General features: G+C 49.6%; 1 protein-coding gene across 1 annotated transcript in view; it reads right to left on the bottom strand.

The window, feature by feature from the left end:
* The window catches only part of LOC119462586 (protein 5NUC), a 581,486-nt gene that overhangs the window by 29,284 nt on the left and 524,966 nt on the right, over positions 1-27,236 (bottom strand). Inside the window, exons 7-8 of the mRNA XM_037723919.2 lie at positions 21,234-21,405; positions 4,742-4,945 (exon numbers count right to left, since the gene is read on the bottom strand). Of these exons, the coding sequence (XP_037579847.1) occupies positions 4,742-4,945; positions 21,234-21,405 (376 nt within the window). The remainder of the gene's footprint in view (positions 1-4,741; positions 4,946-21,233; positions 21,406-27,236) is intronic.

Genomic DNA, 27,236 nt, shown 5'->3' with positions numbered 1-27,236 from the left:
TAAGAAGCCGAATGAAGGCAGTCTAAGGCATCATCTATACGCGGAAGTGGGTAGACATCTTTCTTGGTAACATTGTTTAGCCGCCGATAATCAACACAGAATCGCCAACTGCCATCTTTCTGTTTAACGAGGATGACAGGTGCAGCCCAGGGACTCGCGGACTCCTGAATTATCCCTCTGTGCAGCATTTCCTGAACTTGCTCGCCAATTATCTTGCGCTCAGTCGGGGATACTCTGTACGGCTTCTGTCGTATAGGGTGCGCTGATCCGGCATTTATACGATGGCGTACTCGAGATGTCGGAATTTGGGACGTCGTGTCAGTCTGCGAAAAGTCAAACACTTGCGAGTGCTTGGATAGAACATCCAGTAACGTGTAGCGCTCACTCGTGCTGAGCGACTTGCTCACCATCTGAAGTAGTTTCGAGTCCGATGGGCAGGGATCGAGAGACTCGTCTGCAGCTCCGAGTACAGCCAGTAACGCCGGTGTCTCTTCTTTGAAGAGAGCGAGCTTCATGCCAGAAGGGAGAAGTATGGGCTGGGCCGCATAGTTCATTGCCCATAATCCAGAGTGTCCTTCAACTACCGATACTAAACAATGCGGAACCAAAACGTTCTTCTTTACACAGGCCGAAAAGGCTCCGTGGCGGCATCAAATGTGGCGGGGTTGGCACCAAAGCAAATGACCGGAACGCATACAGCGCATAGTGGGGGAATGACGATGTCCTCCGAAACACAAAAGGCACCTTCTTCACGTGGCGAGTTCTCCATGAGTCCTGTTATAACCTCGCGTTGTACCGAAAGCTCCCCACTTCGACAGTAAACGGTTGCACCACACTCCTGCAAGAAATCGATGCCTAAAATAACATCATGCGTGGATCGAGGAATAACGGCGAATTCAGTGGTAAATACTTTGCCACACAAACACACATCCGCAGTACAAACACCAATCGGGCACAGCGTGTCACCACTAACACTACGAAACGTGGAAATATTGTTCCACGAAAACATCACTTTTTGTCCCAGTAGGGCTTTAAAATTTAAGCTCATCACGGAAATTGTTGCCCCAGTATCCACAAGAGCCATTGTAGGTATATCGTCAACAAGCACGTGCACTTTGTTTTTCAGCATGAAAACTGGCGGAGGAATGTCGGTTGGCAGCGAACGGTATCCAGTGACCTCACCCCCATCGGCCGCACTGCCTAGTTTTCCGGTGGTGGGGATAGCCGGCGACGCCGCGGCGATGGAGACCGCCGAGTACGTGGAGCAGGTGGTGGCGTTAAGCTGCGATCGGAGGCTGGTGACGGGTTCCGGAAGCTACCTTGACGAATTCCACGATTGGTTGGCGGGCGTGGAGGCCATGACGCGGAAAAGGGTTGATAATTTGACTGGTACGTCGCTCGTGAAGGTTCTCGGAAAGGTCGGCGGCGGTCGCAAAACCTGGCGATGTGGCCAGGGACCCCGCAACTATAGCACACAAGAGGAGGCCGAAATTCACGGTGCTGCTCAAAGCCTTCATTTCCGCAACCGAGCATGGGGTATCGGTCATGATCGTCGTATTCTCCAGGCCCTGAATAAGTGGTACGGTACCGCTGCGCCGGATAAGAAGTGCGGTGCTGCTGCTCGTTGTTGAAGCGTGGCCGGTTGGTGGGTGCAGATGGAAGCGCAGCTCTATAATCGTCCACGTTCGCCGCATTAATAGTGGGTTGCCACGACGTAGCTGGTAGTCCGGGTTCGTTGCCTCGTGAGTCGCCGCTACCATAAGGGCCGATTTCGTGGCACCGGTGGAGCTCTTCCCGAACTATCTGTCGTATTGTAGACGACAGATCGGATGGTGTGCTCGCGTCAACGCAGGCCAATGTCGGCACATTAGCCAAACGGCCAAATTTCGGTGCCACGCGACGCATCTTCAGTGCTTCAAACGTGCGACAATGTTGGATGACGTCGGCCACAGATGTCAGGTGTTCTTTAGCAATCAAGAAATGATATACATCTTCAGCTATGCCCTTGAGAAGATGACCCACCTTATCTTCATCAGACATGCTTGAATCCACGAGTCTACATAGCTTGAGGACCTCTTCTATGTACATGGTACATGTCTCGCCAGAGAGTTCGGCCCTTTGAGACAGAGTCTGTTCAGCTCGCTTCTTCCTCGCTGCGGAATCCCCAAAGCACCTTTTCAGTTCTTGAACAAATGTATCCCAGGTCGTAAGCGTGTTCTCGTGGTTGTCGTACCACATGAGAGCAGTGTTCGTGAGCGAGAACACAACATTTGACAACTGAGAGGTGGAGTCCCAGCCGTTATGTTTTCTCACCGTCGGTACTGCTTCAACCACTCGTCCACATCCTCACCGCCAGTCCCGGCAAAGCTGTGTGGCTCCTTGTACTGTTGCGAAGAGCCCGTCGGTCTCGGAGCTTCAGTTTCTCGGGACATGCCTGCTGTTGAGGATGGTGGAAGTCCCGCCAGTCGACGGCTGCGACGAGGTTCAGGGGGTAGTGATTCCGTCGTTGGATGCTTAGATACCCAGCACCTTCCACCACTCTGTTACGGGGTGTGTAGAAGGCGTTTATTGCAGAGAGCCGTAGGGCAAGTGGGTGCCGATACCACACGTCGTCCCTCTCTTCCTCGCTGCCCTCCTAATGTTGTTGCTGCTGATGCTGCCGCTCCACTATCTTTGACGCACTGTAACAATATATTACAGGAGCTATTTTCTTATTCAGTATACTAGCTATAGTCAGGATTTGTTTCTTTTTGAAGATTGGAGCTGTATGACAATGGTATGATTCACCTTCGATAATATGTAAGACTCTTTTTTGGAGCACAAGTATACTTTCTATGTTAGTCTTTGTCGTGGTTCCCCACACAATTAGACAGTAATTTAAATTAAATTACGGGGTTTGACGTAACAAAACCACCATCTTATTATGAGGCACGCTGTAGTGGAGGACTCCGGATTAATTTGGATCACCTGGGGTTCTTTAACGTGCACACCTAAGTACACGAGTGTTTTCTGCATTTCGCCCCCATCGAAATGCGGCCGTCGTGGCCGGGATTCGATCCCGAGACCTTGTGCTTAGCAGCCCAAAACCATAACCACTACGCAACCACGGCGGGTTTTGACAGTAATGAATGTGTGAGTGTACCAACTTGTAATACCGCGGTTTCTTAACCACACTGAAATAAATCTTCGCAGTTTACATATAATACCAATATTTAACTACACATTCGCATGGACAATATTTGTATGCATAGGCCAATCTAGTTGTTGAAAAGTACACCAAGAAATTTGTATGACCTAGCTCGGTCGATTACTTGATTACGAATAAAATAAATAAATAATAATTATAGAAATAATAAATAGAAGTGAATAAAATTCTTACCAGAAGCTGCCTTATTACGAGGTCTAAATGTGGCCTACATTTTTATGTTTAATTCTAAACTGTTAATTGTAAGCCATTTTGACAGTTCCTGCAGCTAATCGTTAGCCTGCTCATGTAATGGTTTTAATTCCGTGCCGGAAAAGAAGCACACTCCCACTTTAACCTAATATGTAGATACCTAAGACTGGATATATTTCACAAGGTTAACCATTGCCGCCCTTAATATCGGAAGTTAAAAGAAGTCAATAGAAGACAGGAAAGGTGGAAATGTGGGGCAGAAAGGTAAAAAGATAGAAAAAGGGGACAAGAAAAGGCCGATTTCCCCCGGGTGGGTCAGTCCGAGGGTGCCCCTTCTACGTGAAGCGGAGGCCAAAGAGGTGTGTTGTGTCTCTGAAACGTCCTTTGCATAACGCCCCCCATCACGTGAAGTTGTCGGCGCATAAGACCCCTACAAAGGCTACAGTACTCAGCAGTCATCAGGAACCCTCAACAAATGTACCTCATTAACGCCGTTCAATTGGTACAGAACCGAACTACTAGGTTTATCCATTCATCATACGCATAAGAAGCCAGTGTATCTTGATTAAAGGTAAAACCTAAATTGCTAATTATTTCCTGTCACCGTCGTATTCCAAGTCTGTCATATATTTTTTTCTATACTTCCCTAAACCACGCCCCTGACATATCGCCACCTGCACGCACAGGTCACTTTGCATACGCGTAGCGTCACTAGCCCGTACTGTCCCCTTCTCGTCATCTTTCTTCCCTCGTACAGTAACCGAGGGGGATGGCCTTCCATACAGCATCGAAGCTTTTACATCAGCCTTCATTGACGCAGTCACGGCGTTTTCTACGATGTGGTCATGGTCGTGAATTCTTGTGTTACCCCACCTCCTATGTAATACCCCAAGCATGGGGTATCGTTAAAGAAATAAAGTGAAAGGGAAGACAGGCTTTTTTGTTTGAGCTGTACAACATTATTGTACTTGGCAACTCAAATTTTGAAGATTGCATTGCGCAGTTTATAAAGGGGGAATGGCTTTCTTAGGCTTTTTCGCACGTTTGCGCAGTCGATCGTTGGTGGTCCGTGGAGTGGGCTCAAGTTATCGCAACCGAGTTGTTAACGATCGTCGCCCAACGGCATCGGCATATGCGTCAGATAGACAAAAAAAAGAAAAAAAATACGAAGCAAACACAAACGTATTGCGTTTGCCGAACGAAGCCTCACAATTTCAAATGCACAAACAATTTATAGCGAGGTATTAAGGACCGAAGGAGCGTATAAGCTCCCGTTGACGAATCGTGCAAGCAGCTCATGCAGGAATATTGTTCCTCTTCCCAGCCACAAGTGAATCCACTCACCGGTGTCGTACATGTCCGTGGGTGCGACGAAGGAGAAATTGAAGTTGTCACCTCCGTGTACAATGTAGCTCAGGGCAGCCACGCGGTAACGCCGTGCGCCTTCTAGCGGTTCATACCGAGGCACGCGGCAGTCAGCGCACAAAATGAGCGCGTCCACCACGCGCTCGTAAGGTTTTCGTTGCAAGTCGTACACCACACGCAGCCCTGCAAATAATACGGTATATTAGAACAGCCCGAAACAAATTGCAAGGCTCCGCGGCAAGCACTGGCCAAACATATCGCAACACGCGAGATATTCCAACGGTGGAAGGTATCAGGCAGCACATAACGACGAGCACAAAAAAAAAAATACAAAAAAACAGGGAAACAAGACGTGCGCTAACTATCAACTGAAGTTTATTCACTAAAACATTTGCTTTTAAGCGCAGCCTACCACCATGCAATCAAAAAGGTCCAGTTAGAAAAGAAGCACGAAACAAAACGAAAACAATCACCACATGAGATCACTGCCACACGGCACAATGAATGATACGGTGAACGTGAATGTCAAAACATAACTAAAGAGAACTCATTTTGGACAAGGGACCATGACGGCAAGCTCAAGCACTTCTCCCGTAGTCTAATGTGATTCATTTCGATAACATCACGCTCTATCTCATCCTTAGAATTTCCACTTGTGTGGCGAAGCAAAGGAGAACACCCACAATTTGAACTTTTCTGCTATCGCAGCTACAGGTTCAGGCTACCGGCACTAGTGATCGCTTGACATCATAGACTCAGTGCATATAGATTTCAGTAGCTGAGCATAGACCTTTACGGATGGCATTTCTATTGTTCAGGGAGCACACGACAACGTAGACAGGAAAACGTTATGGGATAGTCTCAAGCACGAAGGAATATGTGACGATTTCGTGGAGCTGATGAGGGAGATATATAGAGCACAAGTTGTATGGAAAGGTCGAAAATGTGATGAAGTGGTGGAAGTTCTCCAAGGACTGACGCAAATGTCCTCTGTTTCCAATGCATTGCTCACGCATTATGTTAAGGGCATAGAAAGACGTCTGGAAAACAGTGAATCAGGGTTTGATCTATCACACATGCATAATGGACAAATGGTGCAACAGAAGGTGATGTATGCGGACGGCATAGTGCCACTGGCGGACAGTGCAAGAGATTTACAGACACTTGTGAATACGTGTGGCAACGCAGCGACAATTGTAGCCCTTCATTTTGGCGCAGAGAAATCGGGAATTAGTATCTTTAATGAAGAGACGAGTAATTACGTGCCATGAATTCAGCAGCAAGCTATACCCACACCATAGCCCACACTCAAGCAATTTAAATACTTGGGCGTATACACAAACGAAAGAAGGACTTATTCGCGCACCCACCACGATAATATGAAAATAAAGGAGTAGCGTAATGCATTATGAGACACAGCGCACTTTCGGGACACAATAAATATGAGGTGGCGCGTGGAATCTGTAAATGAGTAATGGTGCTAGCGATGACGTTCGCAAATGCCATTCTGTGCTTAAAGGGACATTAAAGGCAAATATTATTTCAACGTGGACTGTTAAAATATTGTTACGCGCTATGCTAATATGATACCAGAATTTTCTTAAATTTTTGCGCGCAAACAAACAGGGACGAAGAAAAGGAGACACAAGGACGAGCGCTTTCTAACAACTGATGTTTATTATTGAAGAACCACCGGCTTAAATACCAACAGATCTGCGCGATCCTGTCAATAGAACATGTCAAGAGCGCATAAAATAACGCTTGTCATGAAATGCCGCTACGCGGTCAGCATAAAAAGCAGCAATGTTCATAAAACAAGCACAAAAGGCGAAAACGCGTTAAAGATATGATGACCAGAAATCTCGAAACGCTTGTTTCGTGCCAAGCAAAGACTTATTTTAAGAGAAAATTGCGTGTGAAGCGTCCGCCTACCTCTGACGCATTCAAATCGCGCGCGCGAGCGAGGAGTGGTGACGTCATGGCCATATCATGACGTTGTGCCGCCGGTGAGTAAAACAGCGCCCGCAGACGGCGCTACGGTTTTTTTTTTTTTTTTTTTTTTTGCGGAAGGTGCAAACGCGCGGCCAGAAAGAGAGCCAAGACAGAGCCGACGGCAGTGCGAAAGCGGAAGTATGGTTACAGTAGCCACCATAGCGGAAGGTAAAGCGCGCGCCGAATTGTGAACACGGTAATCGTCGACGCTCATCGCAAGGGACCAAGTAGTTGACGACCCTGACACATTGGCTCGCGATGCTGGGCTCAGTTTTAGTGATTTAAGCTCCAATGACCGTGACATGCCGGCGTCGTTTCCTACTGCGACGGCGGCCTCGACACCGGCTACCTGCTCTTCCGAGCGCGAAAGCAGCGAGGGCTCCTGCAATGCGACGTCGGGCGACGAAGGTGGTCACCGTCTGGACGTGCCGTCGCGACTCTGAAGCTGCTAGCAAATTCAAGAGCGAGTTTAGCGAGCCAGCAACACCAGCGCAGTCATGGCGGAAGGAAAAGCTTTTCCTCCATCAGCGCAGTACTATACGCGAGAACGAAACTTCTGAAACTCGAAAGCGAGCGCGGCGCAGAGTCGATCAAAAACGAAACCTTTTGACCGCCCCCGTCGTTATGAAGTGTAACGCCAAAAAAGGTATTTTTTTTTCTTCTAAGCATCTAATAGAAGTAGACTAGTCGCATTTTCGTCCGTCTTATAATCTAACGAAACAATCTTTTTAATAGGAGTGGTTGAGTGCTAGTGACATATTTTTTTAGGACTGCCTTCGTCAGCGGGCAAGTACCGGAATGTCCCTGGAAAGTCTCTTATCATGTCCTGCATTCACCTCAATTTCTCGATTACTAAAGCTCTGTTCGCGATTATATTGACGCCTTAGACGTTCTAGAGCATTTCTTTATCAGTTTAGCTTGACTTTTTATTTGACTTTAGTGTCCCTTTAAAATCAGATACCTTCCAAAAGAACTTCTTCTTGGGCAAGTTGGTGCTGATATTTCCTAGGTGAACTTGTCTGTGGCGCGAAATGCATTTTGTGAAAAGGGACAGAAGAGAAGAGACAGTGAAGCGCCAACACTGTCTCTTCTGAAGTTGGCGCTTCACTGTCTCTTCTCTTCTGTCCCTTTTCACAAAATGCATTTCGCGCCACAGACAAGTTCACCTAGGAAATATCAGATACCTTGTCAGGGCTGGATGTTAACGCAGAACTTTTTGTTGGGCTAGTTGGTGCATGTTACTAACCATGTTATCCTTGGATGTTAACCAAGGATCGGTAGGCCGGTTGGCTTAAGGAGCTCACTGTAAAACCACAAGTGAGGCAGTGCAGGGCGACATGGGTTGGGCCTCGTTTGAACTTTGAAGTCAGAGAAGCGCAGAGCAAAATCAGTTTTGAAGAAAGACTGACGAAGATGGATCAAAATAAATGGGCGGCGAAAGTGCACAAGTATCTGTGCCTGAAAAGCGTGGACACTGAATGGCGGAAGAGGCCAAGAAAGTTGGTAACCAAGTGAAGGGTAATAATTGAAAGTGTATATTGTCACGAGTCAACGCGAACAAGAGGCAACACGTTGAACAAGACGGCGGAACAGCTTGAGAATCACCAGCACAAAAGACATCTTCTTCGTCTTCGAATTAGCCTGTCCTACTACTCAGGGTCAGTTAATGCACATACTGTCATCGTCGTTGAAACGTTTAGATAGAGTACGCGTCATTTGCTCTCTCTCTAAAAGAGCATCGCCCCGATGCTAGACAATGAAGTTCGTTTGGTGAAAATGAAAGTCGCTTGTACAGTCACTCGATGACGTAGGGCTTCATGCGCACTACGTGCACAAGTTCAGAAGGGTGTTGGCGGCACCTTGTGCAGTAAGGGCTATCTGGAACGACCTCGTATGTCACGTCACTTAGCCGACGCAGCACTTTATAAGGTCCGAAATATCGCCTCAGCAGCTTCTCGGATAGTCCCCGTTTTCGTATAGGCGTCCAGACCCATACTCTGTCACCGGTTTCGTAAGTTACAGGCCTATGATGGGCATTATAGCGACCTGCATCGTATGCTTGCTGCTGGTGTATTCGCACGCGTGCGAGCTGCCTGGCTTCTTCTGCACGTTGCGTAAACGCATCGGCATCCGCGTCAATGTCGTCAGGTACGTGTGGTAGCATGGCATCGAGCATCGTCCTTACTTGAAGTCCGTGGACAAGACTGAATGGAGTCATCCGTGTAGTTTCTTGTTTAGCCGTGTTATAAGCAAACGTGATATAAGGCAGAATCTCGTCCCAATCGTTGTGCTCTATATTCACGTACATGGAAAGCATGTCTTCGAGTGTTTTGTTCAGGCGCTCTGTTAGTCCGTTTGTTTGTGGATGGTAGGCTGTTGTCTTTCGGTGGCTTGTGCCACTGAGCATCAGGACGTTATCTAAGAGCGCGGCTGTGAATGCGGTGCCTCGGTCTGTTATGACGATGGTTGGTGCGCCATGTCTCAGCACAACATTCTCTATGAAAAATCGGGCCACCTCTGCTGCTGTGCCTGTCTGGATAGCTTTTGTTTCGGCGTAGCGAGTAAGATAGTCAGTTGCTACAATAACGCAGCGTTTACCACTAGTAGAGGTAGGAAGCGGACCCAAGAGGTCCATTCCGATTTGGTCAAATGGCGTTTGCGGTACTTGAATGGGTTGTAGCAAACCGGCTGGTTTCGTTGGAGGTGACTTGCGCCGCTGACACTCTAGGCACGTGATGTTTCACGGCAACGTTTCACGGCAACTCCTGGCCAATAATATCTTTGTAGCACTCTGTTCAGTGTCCTAGATGCCCAGAAGTGACCTCGTTGTGGCATGCTTCCAGTACTTCCCTACGAAGAGCAGTACGAACGACGAGCAAATAGCTTGATCCGCTCGAGTTCATTTTGTATAGAACTTTGTTCCTTAAGCAAAACGATGATAATTATCTTGCGAAAGCTTTAGGTGCTGTCTGAGTTCGTCCGTCCAAGAAATTAATCAGGCCAAGCAACTCAGGGTCGTCACGTTGTTGTGCAATGGTAGACGTGTAGAGAAGACCGACGAATGCTGTTTCCTCTTCATCGGTCGAAGGAGCTGATTCTATGGGGGACCGAGACAGGCAGTCGGCGTCAGTATGCTGTTTCCCCGACTTGTGCAGGACCGTCATATCAAACTCTTGCAGTCTCAGGCTCCAACGTGCTAATCGCCCGGAAGGATCTTTCAGATTTGTGAGCCAGCAAAGCGAATGATGGTCGCTGATAACCTTGAAGTGGCGACCGTACAAATAAGGGCGAAATTTTGTAACCGCCCATACCACGGCGAGACACTCTTTATCAGTTGTAGAGTAATTTGCTTCTGCGCGTGAGAGCGTTCTGCTTGCATAAGCGATCACTCTTTCTGTTTCCTCCTGGCACTGCACAAGCACAGTGTTTTGTGTTTCGGAGGGTAGTTGTTTCAACATATCATATATTATGCGGTCTGAACCTGGGGCGGATGTATTACAACAGTTCAGTGCTGCCTGCAGTTCTGCTATGCAGAATGGTTCATTGTACGCCTCACTTCTTGCACATTTTCTTTCTAACTTTTGTTGTTCTATTCGTGTTTTGTACTTTCGGAAGGTTTCGGAGTAGTGTGAGGAGCTCGATATCTGTTCAAAATGTGCACCAAGAAAGTTTGCTTGATCTTCCAGGCTTTCACCATGGCTGTTTACTAAAGGCAGGGAATGCGTTTGTTGCCCGTTAACTTTCTTCACTCTATTCCAGACTGTTCTCTCATCTGTGTAAGAGTTTATGCTTGATATAAACTTTGCCCAACGCTCTCCTTGCGCGGAATTTGACATGCTTAAAGTTTTCCAGGTTTTCTGCTGTTGGAGAGTCGCGAAGCAGCGCCCACGCTTTGTTCTGGTTCCTCCGTGCTTGCCTACATGCATCGTTCCACCAGGGAACACGCCGCTTGGAGCCCATGCCGCTCGCTTGAGTAATACATTTACAGGCGGCATCAAGTATAAAAGCTGTAAAATATGTAACAGCATCATCTATGGTTAGACCGGACATCTCAGCCTATGTCATGTAAGTAAGAGTTCGGTACCGTTCCCAATCGGCTAAGTCAACCTTCCACCGAGGGACCTGCAGGGGAAGTTGATCTTGTTTTGGCGTACTCAGGATTATTGGGAAGTGGTCACTCCCATATACGGGTATATTAAGCACATTCCATTTAAAATAGGGTGAAAGCGTCGGCGATAAAATGCTAAGATCTATGGCAGAGTATGACTTGTTAGCCATGGTAAAATATGTGGGCTCCTTCGTATTCAAGACACATTCTCCAGAGGAAAAAGGCAGCTGTTCAATAACGCGACCTCGCGCATCCCAGCGTGAATCGCCCCACAAACTACTGTGTGCATTAAAATCACCAAGAATCAGATATGGCTCTGGGAGCACATCTATTAATGATTCTAAGTCGCATCTGTGAAGCTGATAATGTGGTCGTATATACAACGAGCAGATGGTAATGAGTTTGTTTAAAAGTACGGCTCGAATGGCCACTGCCTCAAGGGCCGTTTGGAGTTTCAAATGTAGACACGCTACACTTCTATCAGCAATGATGGCTACACCACCTGACCATGCGACAGCATCCTCGCGGTCTTTTCGGAAAGTCATGTATTGTCGGAGGAAATTGGTGTATTTGGAAGTTAGATGTGTTTCTTGCACACACAGCACTTTAGGATTAAACTTGCAGAGAATTTCTTGGACGTCATCTAGGTTTCTTAATAGTCCTCTAATATTCCACTGTATAATGTTGTCTATGTTAAAACGAAAAAAAAATGTGATTTGCGTCTCAAAAGGGAGAAGAGTGACATTACAGAGCCTTTGTTAGGCCCTGTAATTGGTATTTTGTCTTTTTTTGGAGCGGTCAAGAGAACCTCGCCGCTCCTTCGACGCTAATAGGCCGTTTGGCTTGCGAGGCACTGGACACCCGCTCCAGAGAGCAATGTGTGCGTCGCGTAGACTTGATCTCGAGTGACGAAGTCTTCGCCCCCACTGGGCCGGAGGTCGACAGGACCCCTGTGGCCTCTGCGGTGCCCTGGCTGCTGCCGGAGCTTGTAGAGGCCACTGGTGTGGACACTTGAGAGAGGCATGGCAGGGCAGCGCTGGCTGCTCCCACCTTATGGGCGGGTGGCGTCAGCCTCGGCACGCTAGGCGTGGTCCAAGGCTGCCGCCAGAGGCCGTTGTGGTGCCGCCGCCAGAGGCCGTTGTGGTGCCGCCCCCCACAATGGCCTCTGGCGGCAGCCCGGTAGTCAAGGAAGTTGGCAACCAAGTACAGGATAATCGAAACTGTAAATAGACAACCAGGAGTCATCAGAAAGAGAGAGAAATAGAGACCGTGAATTGGATGCAAAGAATGGAAACAAAAAGGACACTGGAGATTTACAAGAATGAGAAGAAAGAAATTAGAAGGGAACATCTATACGATGACACAAAGGGGAGTGCCTTGCTATTTGAGGCTCGAGCCGGTTGCCTAAGGACAAAAACATACCGGAGCAAATATTCGGAACTAGATGAAGCATGTGTATGCTGCAGTAAAGATCCCTAGACCACTCAGCACATCCTAATGAAATGCGACGGGATCCACCCAACGAGAACTGTAGGTAACATGCAACTCCCAGAAGCGCTTGGGTTTAAAGTGGAAGGAAACATCAAAAGATCAGCCGTAGAGATAAGCAAGAGACGATTAGAGTACTGGTGGAAAAAAAGCAGGGAAAAGATGGATACGACCTGATCTCTTAAAATCATAGGTAGCGGTACAAGGTAAATTTTTTGAAAAAGAAAAGTAATAATGAGAGGTAAACAAAAATGCTAGATCAAGAACATGTATAGTATACCTGATTAAATCAAGCAGGCTAGGTGACTACTTGTCGCCGCCCCGTTTCAAAGGGGATGCCAATAAATCATCTACATCATCATCACCGTTGCACTACTTCGGTCAAAGATGTCTTCAGCAAGAATAACGAGGAGATACGTTGACGTGCTTCACGGAACGTTATATTCTCCTTCACTTTTACAGTAATTATTTCATTTTCTTTCTTCCAGGCTGGACAAGCTCTGGAGTATGCAGGGTGACTGCCGTGGCAGTTCGCACAATGTACCTCGTCATTATTGCAATCGTCAGAAGAGTGACCGGTTGTGCCGCACTTTGCGCACATAAGCTGCCCTCGGCAACTCTGGGATGCGTGACCAAACCTTTGGCATTTGAAGCAACGTCACGGGTTCGGAGTGTAAGGTCGAACATGAAGTTTTACATAGCCGGTTTCAAGAGTCTCGGGTAATGTAGTTGAACTCAAAGTGAGTATTAAATGCTTTGTTGAGATTTCGTCTTGGTCTTTCCATCCATCCAGGAATTCTTCTTAACTCAATGTCATTAAGTCTTCATCTGATACTACGCCTTTGACTGTGTTCATAGTTCGATGTGCGCTCACAGAAACAGGGATGTTACCAAAGGCTACGAGGTGTGCGAGTCTGTTCTATTGTTTCTTGTCTTTTAGTTCGAGGAGCAAATCTCCACTTGCCATCTTTGTTACCTTATAACAAGTTCCAATGGTCTCTTTTAGGCACTTGGTCACAAGAAATGGTGAAATTGCTCTAGCTTTTGTAGATGACTGTTCACATTGAAGGACGTGGAATTTCGGGGAAACTTTCTTTGTTTTGGGGCAAGAATAGCGAGGTTGCGTCGGTGCGTACCCTTTTCGAGGCACGATCGGTTGAGAAAGGGTTCGAGGATCCATGGAAAGAAATTATTTATTCGGCAACGGCGTCTGCCACCGACCACTGAGCCCAACAAGGGGACGTGGCAGAACATGAAAACAAGTCTGCACAGCGCCAGCAGTATGCCGTTACTATAACCCAATATGGTAACCCAAGGTAGGACAGCCACAGCAGGTTAACCCTTGCCGCCAGGAAAAGTCGAAGTGAACGGGAAAGATTAGAGGACAGGACAGATTAGAAGTGAAAGGGAAAGACGAAGATTAGGGTAGAGAGAGATAGGAAAAGACGACTACTGGTTTCCCCCGGGCGGGTCAGTCCGCGGGTGCCGTCTTCGTGAAGCAGAGGCCAAAGGGGCGTGTTGCCTCCGCCGAGGGGCCGTAAAGGTCCAAACACCCGGCATAGGCTCGGCCCCCAGGATCCCCTTTTTCCCCGGACACGGCTAAGCCGCGCACGGTTAAGCGCGGGAGGGTCCTACCCTCGTGTGCTCGGGTCCGTGGTGTCCCCACACACCAAACGCCTGCTGACGCAGACGCCCCTGCGGGGGCACGAGGGGGAGGCGATGCGGCCTTTGGCATGAAGCCTGGCTGCTGACCATATGCAGCCAGTCCGCAGTCGCAGCAGGGTGGCCCTGTCTCGTATGGTGAGGCCAGACTCGTGGAGCAGCTTAAGTCCCTTGCCATTTCCCACCCACGGGTCGGGGTGGATCGCCAGTGGAAGCTGCTTCAGTCGTGACCTGGAGTAGTCTGAAGCCGCCACTGCTCGAGTGAATTTGACTCCTGGGTGGTGGGCAACTTTAGCGAGGGTGTCCGCCTCCTCGTTACCAGCCATGCCCTCATGCGCGGGCAGCCAGTGAAAGAAGACGGACACTGCGGAGGAGGCGAGCGCCGAGAACTTCGTGGCCAAGAGGTACTCCGTCAGTCCAACTCGATGGCAGTTGGAAAGGGACTGCAGCGCCGGTTTATTGTCTCATAGCACAGCGACCGGCTGTGCAGGTGGGTCCTCAGCCAGGAGGTCAGCAGCCAGGTGAAGCCCCGCCAGTTCAGCCGCTGTCGTACTCGCTGAGAACGGGAGACGGCATTGCCTGCTGATGGCTCTGGCAAGGATGACACACGCCGCTGCTGCTGACCCATCCGGTATTACAGATCCGTCGGTGAACACCAGCAGCCGACCCTCCAGTTGCTCCAGGAGTTTGCAGGATGCTGGACGTGACTACCGGCTTCCTCAGAGTCCTGCTTTGGCACCAACCTTCAGTTGCCTGACGTGCAGACGGGCCGAGGCCAGCGGGTGTAACAGGAGGGCCTCAGTATTGGCAGCAGAGACTCTGATCCCAATGCCTCCTAGGTAGGAGACGACCGCATCCAGGGCCTCCTGCAGCGACCTCCTGATGGCCGGGATGGACCGCCTTGGTCCCTGTACCCAAAGTGCCACATCGTCCGCATTGATGGAGCAGCGGGCCGGGAATCGGGCGGCGGCTAGGAGTGATGCCGGCAGGATTGAAAAGGAGGGGGCTGAGCACTGAGCCTTGTGGGACAACTGATGTGATGTCCCTGGGTTCGCTCAGCTCTCTTCCAACGCGGACACGGAAGGTCCTTCCCGACAGGAATGCGGTGACAAAGCCACGGAGACACCCACTGAAGCCGAGTCCGTCCATGGCAGCCTCGACGACTGTATGAGGGAGGCCGTCAAAAGCACTCTCCACATCCAGCAGCAGAAGCATGGCCACGTCCCCGCACCTCTTGGCATCCTCGAGAGTGGCGACGACGTCCGCGATTGAGTCCGCCGTGCAGCAGTAGCACCTGAAGCCCGTCTGTTCCTCTGTGAAGAATTGCAGCTGCGCTGCAATCCACTCCAATCGCGCCAGGGCAACTCTCTCCAGCACCTTGCAGGCCGCAGAGGTGAGAGAGACCGGCCTGTACGAAGGCAGTGCTGTGGCAGGCTTCCGAGGCCTCAGGATCCGCGCTACCACTGCTGCTCGCCAGCTCTCTGGTATGTCTCCTGTGCTCCAGATGTCGTTGAAGCCCTCCAGGAGCCGTTGCCGACCGGCCTCCTCCAGATTACGCAGCATCTGGAACGTGATGCCATCAGCTCCAGGCGTGCTCCGGCGCTTGGTCCTGCTGAGTGCTGCTTCCAGCTCGTGAATCCGGATGGGCTCGCTACACAGCTCCTGGATCTGTGCAGCCACCCATCATGGATGATGGCAGGACGCAAGATATGGCAGAGCAGCAGCCGGTAGTGGTGTGGCCAGCAGGGCGGGTATTCTGGCGGCAAACCGATCTACGAAGAGCTCGGCCAGGGCAGCAGCGCTGATTCCAAGGTTCCGCAAGCCACCTGGCGTGTGGCTTGTGGAACCATGAGCAGGCGCCACGCACGGGGGCCGTCCTGGGTGCGGCTGATAGAAGAACAGACACCCTCCCAGCTTTGGCGCCGGCGTCTCCATGCATGGCGTCTGCAGACAGCATCCACGCGGTGGTACTTGGTCTAAAGCGGCAGGCGCCGTTCCGGTCGCAGGGCCAGGTGCCTCAGGTCCGGAACCGGCTGGCCCACCTGTGCTGTCGTGGTGACAATTGAGGCCCTGGCTCTGTCAACCACCAGCTGGAGGAAGTCTCTGCCGGAGGTGTCCTGATGGCAGAGTCGTCTGAAGGCCCGCCAGCCCACGATGTGGCACTCCCGACTCCTAGGTGTCTTGCCTTGGAATGGAGAGAGCAGGAGAGGCAGGTGGTCAGACCCCCAGGTGTCCAGGAGTAGTGCCCAGGAGTACCGATAGCCCTCTGTGGCAACGCTGATGTCAATGGCCGAGCGGACAGCCCGGCCAGTGCGTCGGAGGAACGTAGGTAGACCGGTGTTCAGGATCTGCAGGCCCAGTTGCTGGAGAACGTCCTGCAGCTCCTTCCCTCGTGGGCAGCACCGTCTACTGCACCAGGCCAAGTGATGGGCGCTGACGTCCCCGCACAGTAGGAACTCCCTCCCCAGGCGGTGGGCCAGTTGCCGTCGGCATGCAGGATCCCACGGCTGGCCCGGCCTGATGTAGACGCAAGCCACGGTGCTGTCGGTACCCTCGAGGCGCACTCGAACAGCACAGCACTCGAGGGGGCCGCTGACAAGGTCTGCCATGCTCACCTCCGCCTGAAGGAGTTCCCTCTTCACGTACACAGCGCAACGACGACAGCCCTGCTTATGGCTGTCGTCGAGGCAAGGCACTACATGGCAATCCGCCCTGTACAGGAGGTTCGGCTGCTGTAACCCACGTAGCCAGGGAGGTGCAGTTCCTCAGCAGCTACGTACACATCCTGCAGAGCGAGCACATCGTACTCGCTCTGCAGGAGATGTAGGGAGAGGTCCGCATGTCGCCGCCGCAGGGAGTTAGTGTTCCACTGGAGGACACCGGGGCGGCGACGACCATTCCTCAGCCTATGCGGATCAGCCATGGTGGTTGGCTGTGGTTCTCTTCTTCTTTCTGGGGTTTTACGTGCCAAAACCAGTTCTGATTATGAGGCACGCCGTAGTGGAGGGCTCCGGATGAATTCTGACCACCTGGGGTTCTTAACGTGCACTACAACGCAAGCACACGGGCGTTTTTGCATTTCGCCTCCATCGAAATGCGGCCGCCGCTGCCGGGATTCGATCCCGCGATCTCGTGCTCAGCAGCGCAACGCCATAGCTGACTGAGCCACCCCGGCGGGTGTTGGCTGTGGTCTGGGCTGCCATTGCCTGCAGGCTGATGGATCTAAGTGGATGTTCAGCAGGCAGCAAAGAGCCGACTGCCTGCTTGGTCAGCAGGAGATTGGCCACCAGTTGGTCCACTGTAGTCTGGGCCATGGGGGCATCTGGCGGCGTTGTAGTGGAGGCCACAGCAGACTCCGGCACGCGGCGGCGGGAGGCTCACGGGGTTGGTACTGGGTGCCGCGAGGGAGCGGGGGCACCCTTCACCACACCTGCGAAAGATCCCGCCGGGGGTGTGAAGGCCTGCTCCACCTTGCTCTCCTCACGCACCGCGGCTCTGACCGCACGCCTGGAGGGTGCTGTGGTGGAGGAGGCCATGATGGTGGTCACACGTCGTTCCTGCTGCCACATGGGACAGGCAGGGGTGTCTGCAGTGTGTGGCCCACCGCAGTTCACACAGTGGACCGTCTGGCAAGGGGACCCCGTGGCGTGGCTCTTTCCGCAGCAGATGCAGCCCGTCGGCCACCTGCAGGCTTCCGCCACGTGACCGAAACGACCACACTGCCGGCACTGCAGTGGGCGCGGCCTGGCCGGCCTTACTCTGAACCAGAGCTTGAAGAGGCTCACGTTTTTAAGGGGGACCGGTCCCGCGAAACGGATAGTGATGGTGTTGCCCTGCCTAGTTGCAGACACCACCGGGACGCTGGATTTGGTGGCCCTCAGGAGGTCCTCGTCTGCAGGCTCTCCGTCCACCCCATGCAGGAAGCCGGTGCTCAACCCGCGCTCAGCTAGCAGACGGGCGGTAACCGGTATGCCGTGGAGCTCGGTGACCGTCATCAGCTCCTCCAGGCACGCCCGGGTGGTGGTGTCGGTGGCCACGATGTTGCGTTTGTTGTTCACCCTCACCGCAGCGACACCGGGACGCGCTGGAAGTGCCGCCGCGAGTACGAGGCGTGGCACACAACGGAAGGCTCCACCGGGTGCCGAAGGACGGAAAAGCACCGTGCCGACCACCTCAGGGTTCATCGGCAGGGCAGCATTCTCCAGGGCTCTTGTGCGCCGCCGGTCAGCCTTGGAACGAACCAGTTCGAACCCGTCTGAGGGTGGTTCTTGGACGCCGGGGGCAGCGTGCTGCACCGCCTTGGGGGTGACCTGGGTCACTGGTGCGTGGCGTGGGTCAGCAGCAACCCAGGAGGAAGAAGCCTCTGAAGTGCTAGCAGATTTCTTCTGCTTCTGCTGTTTCTTCGTCCTCTTCTTTCTCCCCTGGTTCTGCTGTGCAGGGGTGTGGCGGGGGGACCCCTTCAGGAACTGTGCCACCGGATGGGCAGAACCGTGCTGCCTTGAGTCTGGTGGCCTGGAATCCGCGAGCACCATCGGGACCGATCCGATCGGGTGGCGAGCGTCTGCGGTAACAGACGACGTGGGAGGGTGCTCGCTATCACCACCAGCAGCGGGCGAAGCGCGAGCGTCCGTGGGCGGAACCAGAGCCGGCGTTTCAGGACGAGCACGATCCTGTGCGGGGGGGGGGGGGGGGGCATGGACGATGTGGTGGCCGTTAAAGTCTATATATATATATATATATATATATATATATATATATATATATAGACTTTAACGGCCACCACATATATATAGACTTTAACGGCCACCACATCGTCCATGCACCCCCCCCCCCGCGCACAGGATGGTGCTCGTCCCGAGCACCATCCTGTGCTCACACGGAGCGGAAGGACGACGGCGGTGCCGTCTCCTGACTCCCGGGACAAACGGCCACTAAAGTCCCTGGATTTCCTGCTCAAAGCAAAAAAAAGCAAGATATATATATATATATATATATATATATATATATATATATATATTATTGTATATATTATTGTATATATTATTGTTTTATTATATATATTATATATATTATTATATATTATATATTATACTATATATATATATATATATATATATATATATATATATATATATATATGTATGTATGTATCTTGTTTTTTCTGCTTTGAGCAGGAAATCTAGGGACTTTAGTGGCCGTTTGTCCCGGGAGTCGGGAGACGGCACCGCCGTCGTCCCTCCGCTCCGTGTGAGCGTTGGGTGATACGCGAGCCTCCGAGCAAGGTGGCTGCTTGCGAGGGCCGGCCAATTCGTCCTCCTCGCTCTCCGCTTCGCGGGGGCGTTTCCGCGAACGTGAGGAGTCCATGTCCTCCTCGTCCTCGTCTGAAGAGGGCAGCGGAGCAGCAACCCTATCAGCAAGGGTGGTGTCCCGCACCAGGGAGAAAGGGCTCGCCTGAGGAGGCTCCGCAACTGCTTCCGGTGCCACAGCGCTGCCGAGCACAGCCATAGGCAGGGCAGGGTCCGCCGGCAGCGTAATGGTGGCCTGCTTACGCAGTCACTCGTCGGCAATGTGCGCAGAACGGTTCTCGAGCTCGGCGAGGTCGTCGAAGCGAAGAGCAGCGTGGGCTTTCTCTTCGACAGTCAGCTCAATTCCCCGGTGGAATCCACTCACAGTTGGGCACGCACACGCACAGTCTAGACTCTAGAGTGCCTCGAAGCCCTGCTCGCCCACCACTCCCCTTCCACTGGAGAGTCGCGTTTGTTCTCCGCCGTGCGTTCGCTCCCCGTGAAAGCGCGCGTCCCTCGCCATCGCGCGCTTTCACTCGCACATACAGCATACGGCCAATGAGAGTTTTTTTTATTGTGATAGCAATTATATGGACACTTCAACCGGATTTCTGCCCTCGGCGTCGCCGTCGCCGTGAGGTTCCGTATAGATTCCAAGGGCGATAAAATCGTCGCCGCGCGCCTTATGCGCGAGCGAAAGCGCGCGGGGGACGCGCGCTAACACGGAGGGCGAACGCACGGCGGAAAGCAAACGCGACCGTTCCGCGAAAGGCCGTTGGGGTATGGGAGGGAGGGAGGGAGGGAGGCGGGGCGGCGCTGTGCTCCGGCGCCAAAGGCGTATCTTATCACTCAATCTCCCACGCGAAAGCAAGAAACGGGAAGAGGGGGGGAGGGGGGGGGGCAGCTTCTCCTCTGCCAACAACTTCTCTGCCCGGCGGTCGCCCGCACCGTCTCTTATCTCCACACGACTCTGACCTTTGTATGGGCTGTGCATTTGCCGCTCAGTTTCCGTTGAAGCGATAGACCGCGCGAACTTGCGCTTGCTGCCAGCGTTTTGAAAGTCGTTGCCTGCGGTCATTCAGTGTGATCTGTTCATGTTTGCTTAAGCGCGCTGACACCACGATTGTTAATTCAATTAGTAAGCCAATGTGTCCATGTTTATGCAGCCGATAAAACTACTATCCCTACTCCGAATAGCGCTCTACTAATTTGCTATCGCAATCGATGCTTCGCCTTTCGGGCGAAACTGCGACATTTCTTTTTCTATTGCCGGACGCTACGATCGAAAGGTGAGCCCTTAACAGCTTCGCTGTAAAAAAATGGTGGTGGGCAGGCCTGCCTCAGGTACTGCGTAGGGTGGATAACCGGTGGACAATTAGAGAGTTAGAGAATCGGTACCAAGAGAAGGGAAGCGCAGTCGATGACGGCAGAAAACTAGGTGGGCTGATGAAGTTAAAGAAATTTGCAGGCGGAAGTTGGAATGAGCTAGCGCAAGACAGAGGTAATTGGAGATCGCAGGGAGAGGCCTTCGTCCTGCTATGTACATAAATATCGGCTGATAATGATGATGATGATGATCCAGCATCTCGAGTCGCCGTCAAAGAGGTTCACTGAAGAGCGGCTTATACCCCCTGATCCAAGTCGGGGTAAATAGGAAATGGTTAGATCCTTACATGAGTACCGGAAAGTGCGTGAGTATTCTAAGAATGCTAATCCAATTACAATGTAAAAATGTATCCATTTACTGAATGTTAATTCAGTGAAATATATCCAAACCATTACTTATAGGTGTAATCAAAATACCTATAACCTGTAATTTATAGTTGCAAAAATGTGAAAACATGTCCCGTTATTAGGTGTTACCGTGGTAAGGATTATATATTTCCATGCGTCGCATTACAAGACTTGCAAACAGCAACTCTTCCACATTACTTACCAGCAGTGATGAGAAATTCCGCGGGCAGCACCTCTCCCTTGGCATCGTGCCGGTGGGCGCCATGCTCGAGGAGGTCTCTCAACTGTGCCCCGCTCACGTTCATCACCACGAGGGTGTTTCCGAACGGAAGAACGTTCACCACGTCCTCGTACGTGACCCGACCACCTGTGCTCTGCGAGGACGTGATCGACATGCTTCACACATGATGCACCACATAGGCATGAAGCAAATCCAGGAATTCACTAGAAAGACTTTACTAGATCATGAAAACAATCTTTGTAACCATATGAATTTTTAACACAATTCCGTCGGCATGAGTTTTGTCAAACATAACTGCGCTACACCCGTGGACGAAGCCACAAATTCTGACGCTCATCTGCTACACTTCTATCCGTACGTGCTAACGCCAGTGTGGGGGTCCAGTGATGACCTACAAACGACGTCACTTCCGCTAGACCTGCCAGTGCGCGTTATCACTGGCGGCCGTGTGGTTCAACAGCGAGTCCAGTATGCACCAATGTTTTCCAGACGCTGACTTCAACGCTCAGCCGTCGCAACCTAGTGTCATTGAATTTTTCAAACTAGGCTGACAGGGATGCAATCGACAACCTCGAGCAGTGCGAAGGGCTCTTGCAACGCCTCCTAAAAAGTTTTAGGAGGCGTTGGCTCTTGTGTTCAGAGTTCATAAGCACCTGTGCGTCCAATGTGCCTCCTTTTGTCAGCGTGTTTCCCTGCGCTTCACCACCCTTAGTTAAGATGTACCAGCAAGCCCGCAGCCATTGCGTTGTATTCAAAACACCGGTGAAAGCAAGGCCATCCTACCGTCACCAGGGAAGATACCAACTGTTGGGCAGGAATAGGTAAGTCGACTGCAGCAATGCATGCTTCTTTAGCTATGATCAAAATGAATCGAAACGCGCAATTCAAATTCACTAATCTCGTTGGTCGCCTACATGAAAGTTAAGCCAACGTAATTACCGCTCCCCAAAGGCATCCGCGTATACTTGAGATATCTCGACATTACGAAATTGACGCCAAGTCGTTTTAATTTAGACCACGCATCGACGATCTCCGCCAAATTCCTTTGACCTGACGGATTGCATGCCTCCTGTACTGTATCGGCATGTTGTCCGAAAGCAGAAGGTTTTGATCAAAATGAATCGACACATGGTCACATAACAGACGACACATAACAGACGAAGTAACCAGACCTGTATACCAACATCCATACACAGTATGGCCGAAAGAAGGGGAGATCGTAAAGGATAAGGTGCAAGAGATGCTTCAGGACGGTGTCATTCAGCCGTCCAACAGCCCATGGGCGTCGCCGGTAGTTCTTGTCAGGAAAACAGACAACACAATGAGATTATGTGTTGATTACCGGAAACTGAACAGCGTGACCAAGCGGGATGTCTACCCGTTGCCACGTATCGATGACACGTTGGCCCGGTTGCGTCATGCACAGTATTTCTCCTCATTGGATTTAAAAAGCGGATATTGGCAAATTGAAGTGGACGAAAGAGATCGTGAAAAAACAGCTTTCGTAACTCCGGACGGAATTTATGAGTTTAACACACTCCCATTCGGCCTCTGTTGCGCGCCAGCGACCTTCCAGCACATGATGGACAGTGTCCTGTCGGGTCTCAAATGGCAGTCATGCCTATAGTCTACTTGGATGACGTTGTGGTGTGCTCTTCAGCATTCGAGCAGCACGTGGAGAGGCTACTCTTAGTGCTTCAGGCTATCCAGTCGGCCGGCTTGACAATTAAACCGGAAAAGTGCCAGTTTGGATTTGAGAGAATGAACTTTAATTAAAAGGATGGCTCAGTGGCCTAAGCAGGGGTAAGAGTCAATGGCAGGGTTCACAAGGAAAGAAAAACAATAAACTACACATTCATAACCTGCGGGTTATGAATGTGTAGTTCAAACTCCCATAAGTAGTTGATAGTTCGACAGGCATCGGCCAGGGGGTGGCGTGGTCCATGCCTCCAGTGAGGTAATGCCGCGTCCCTCGTGTTTGTCTCTTACTGTCGCGAGACCGGGACAGTCCCACAATAGATGCCTGACTGTCGGTCGGGCACCGATGTCGCACGTACTGCACGTCACTGGTGTTGACATATAATATAAATAATATAATACCTTTATTCTTGAAAACAAGTGGTACAAGGTTCCAAGACATTAGGAAAAAAATTGCTACGAACAGCAACTTGACTAGTCCTTATAACCAGAAGGCAGCAGATAGCAAGAACCGAACAGATGAAACAGATGAGAGAAAAAAAAGGAGAAAAGGAAAAACAAAAGAGAGAAAGGAAAGAGATTGAGAGAATATTGCACATTGATCACATTTAAACAAATTTGCTTCACACATCAAACAATTTGGGGAAAACGAACAATATGGATACATAGATACATACAACTCTTGAACAAAAAAGATTACATATACGTATAGTCAAACCCAATTCTTGGGGCAGTAGAAATTATACAGTTCTCTGCCAGAACAATTAAGTACATCAATGGACGCAGATCTGAGATTATTCAGCAAAGTGGGTAAAGTGTAACAGAGTGTAACAAATCATCCGGTTACCTAAGTTGAACGCACATGCGGCACATGCCAGTATTCCGGGGACCTGGTGTTAAAACATGGGATATTGCGTTCTAATCTGGCCAGAGATGAAACAAGGCTTAAGTTCTGTTTTGTTTCCTTTAGGTATCCAAGAGCAAGGCGGTAGTTAAACATATCACTGACTTTAATTACGCGAAGTTTTTTTTAAATATGGGTTCAAATGGGAAGTCAAAGGGCATATCACTAATTACGCGAACAATTTTCTTTTGTATTACAAGCAAACGGTTAGTATTTGTAACAGATGTGGTGCCCCAAATAATGCAGCAATAGTGAAGGTGGCTCGCAAATAAAGCATTATAAATTAACATTTTAATCTTCCGAGGCATGTAGCGAGGAGAGAAAACCCGTCCAGTAATTTGGGTGTTTGCCTGCAAGAAAATCAATGTGATCGCTCCAGCTCATATTTTCATCAAAAAAGACCCCGAGTGTTTTCACAGAAGGGACAAGTTAAATTTTAGAAGGCCCTAACACCACGTCCCTGGAAAGACAGATATTCTTATTCTTCGCTTGAAATAAAACTGCGTTTGGTTCATCAGAGGCCATTGAGACCATTTCTAGAGACCATTTTCTAGAGACCAGGTATATATTTTTTCTAAACAAGAGTTAGCCACTGATACTAGCTGCGGAGCATTATTGCACGAAAACCGGACAGTAGTGTCGTCGGCATAGATTATGAATTTGGCATCGGGGTCAATATTAACGAGATCATTGACGTAAATATTAAACAGAAGAGGCCCAAAGATATTGCCCTGGGGAACACCTGCCGTAACACAAGAAATTTTGGACGATTTGTTGTTAATGAACACATATTGGCATCTGTGCTGCAAGTACGACTGAAATAATTTTAAGGCGACACCGCGGATAGCGTAGTAGATAAGTTTATTTAATAATAGTTCATGACTGATGGAGTCGAATGCCTTGCTAAAGTCAATAAATACTCCCAAAGTAAGCTGGCGATCCTCAAAATTTTGTAAAATATATTCTTTCTGCTGAAGAAGCGCACGCTGAGTCGATCTGTGTTTGCGAAAGGGATATTGCGAGTGAGGAGGTTTTTAGTTTCAAGGAAGTTAGATGCACGGCTTAAAATTATTTTTTTCTAAAGCTTTCGAAAAGATAGGGAGTATAGATATTGTCCTGTAGTTGGACATCGCTGTTTTGTCACCTTTCTTGACACTTTCTTTCTTGTCACTTTTGCAGTTTGCATTTTAAGTGGGAAAACACTACTATCGAGTGATATGTTCTAAATATGCGTTAACACTGGGGCAAATACATCGATAACATATTTAACAGGTTTCATATGTAAGTTATCTATATCGCACGTGCTACTGTCTTTTAAAGTTGAAAAGATACAGATAAGTTCACCTTTATCAGTCGGTCGGAGAAAAACAGTGTCCTGAGGCGCGGCTTTGATATGACGGCAAGCAGAGCTGTTAGTCGGTAATGTGCTAATGTTGGTAAAATAATCATTGAAGACATCAGGTAACATTTCAGCGCTAATATCAACCCCATCTTTTTTAATAAAAACATTAAGTAGGGCATCAGGTGAACGACCGAGTAACGAATTGACCTTCTTCCATACTTTCCTACTATCGCTTGAACAGGACTCAAAATATTCATTATTATGGCAAATCTTAGCAAGTCGCTGCTGGTTATTAGGTTCATTACGGTATCTCTTAAACGTGTTTAGATCCGCCATGTCACGGGACACGATAAACTTGTTATACAGCCTATTTGTTCTTTAATTTCTTGGAATAGTTCTGCCGTGATCCATGATTTTCTTATCTTTGAGGAGCGCTTTGTTTTAGTGCTAGTTGGAAAATGCCGGTCCTAAAGCACACAAAAAATGCCCCAAAAAGTTTCATACGCGAAAGTAGCACAGTTTGACTGAAAAATCGAACTCCAGTCAATGTTTCTCAGTTCATCACGAATTTCTGCATTCGCAATGGGGTAATTAGCCGGGTGGAAAATTCACATGGGGAAGACCTTTTAATTTTACGGTTTATACTGAAAACAATTGGCATGTGATCACTCAAAACGTAAGAACAGACACCAGCTTTTGTATTACACTCAGGGAAATTGGTAATAAATAAATCAATGCAGGTGGCTGTGTGGCCGATCACTCTTGTCGGCATCGAGATAACGTTTGAAAAGCCGTAAGAATGTAATAAGAGCTTGAAGTCACGACACAAGGGGGTTGATGCAAGTAGATCGATATTAAAGTCGCCACACCAAATAACTTCACAGTGATTACTAGAGATATAAGTAAAGAAGTTTTCAAGGAACAGGAAAAAAACACTCAATGTTACCATCAGGAGGCCTATACCATACAGTTACCAATAAATTTGAGCATACAACTGAAAGGACCTCATAATCTTCGGTCACAGTACAGAAACCTTCTATACGCTGCACTATTAATTCGTTTCGAACCAGAATACTAACTCCACTGCCACGTGTAATAGTCCGCGACTGCGTGAAACATCTGTAGTTCGGAGGTTGCCAAACTGCCGAGTTTTGGTGGTACCACGTTTCTGACAACATGATAAAGTCGAAAGAGATGCTTAGACTGCCAAAAATGCGTCGAGCTCATCATGTTTATTACAAGCAGACTGACAATTCAAATGAACGCATTTTAGACCATTCTTGTCTGTATGCCCAAAGAAGTTAAACAAGTCAGAAGGGCACACCCAAATCAGCACAAGACATGGTTGACGTATACAAATACAGTCACCGGGAATTCAGGAAGTTTGGCAAGGTCATTGGGGCATTTTATCAAGTGCGCACGATCGCCCTCTTCTTTTCGGCCGAAAACATTGCCACCTCAGTGCCACGCATAACAAAAATCATGCTCATGCGCCCACTCTTTAGCCAACTTCAGTAAGGCCCTGTTTTGCGTGGTTAGGCTTTCCATCATGTACGCGCCGTTCTTAACAGTTGGCAAAACCTTACGTTTATCGAGTCATTGATCCCTTGTCGATTGATTCGAGAAGCGGATGACGATTCCAGTAATCTTGTCTGAGCGAGAGGGCAGCCGGTGGATCGCAGATACGCTTTGCTCAGTTAATGGTGCGAGCTGAAGTTTTGACGCGATAGCGTTAACCTCAGACATTAGACATCCCTTATGTGTCTTCTGGATGCCATGAAGCTCAATGTTCAGTTTCCTGCTGCGGTATTCCCGGGCGTTAACTGCACAAGAACCCTTTTTTTTTATTTCCGCGCAGGCACCAACTTCCTCCAGCTTGGACATTCTGTTTTTCAGGTTCTTAATTTCACTATTGTGCCTCACAACATCAAAACCAATGGTGTCATATTTCTTGGCCATCATGTTCAGGGATTCTTCCATCTCTTGAACAACTTTCTTCAGCGGAAGCAGTTCATCAAGC

Source organism: Dermacentor silvarum, chromosome 8, assembly GCF_013339745.2.
Source record: "Dermacentor silvarum isolate Dsil-2018 chromosome 8, BIME_Dsil_1.4, whole genome shotgun sequence".
In the NCBI taxonomy this organism is placed as follows: Eukaryota; Metazoa; Arthropoda; class Arachnida; order Ixodida; family Ixodidae; genus Dermacentor; species Dermacentor silvarum.
This window is presented reverse-complemented; position numbering and strand designations above follow the sequence as displayed.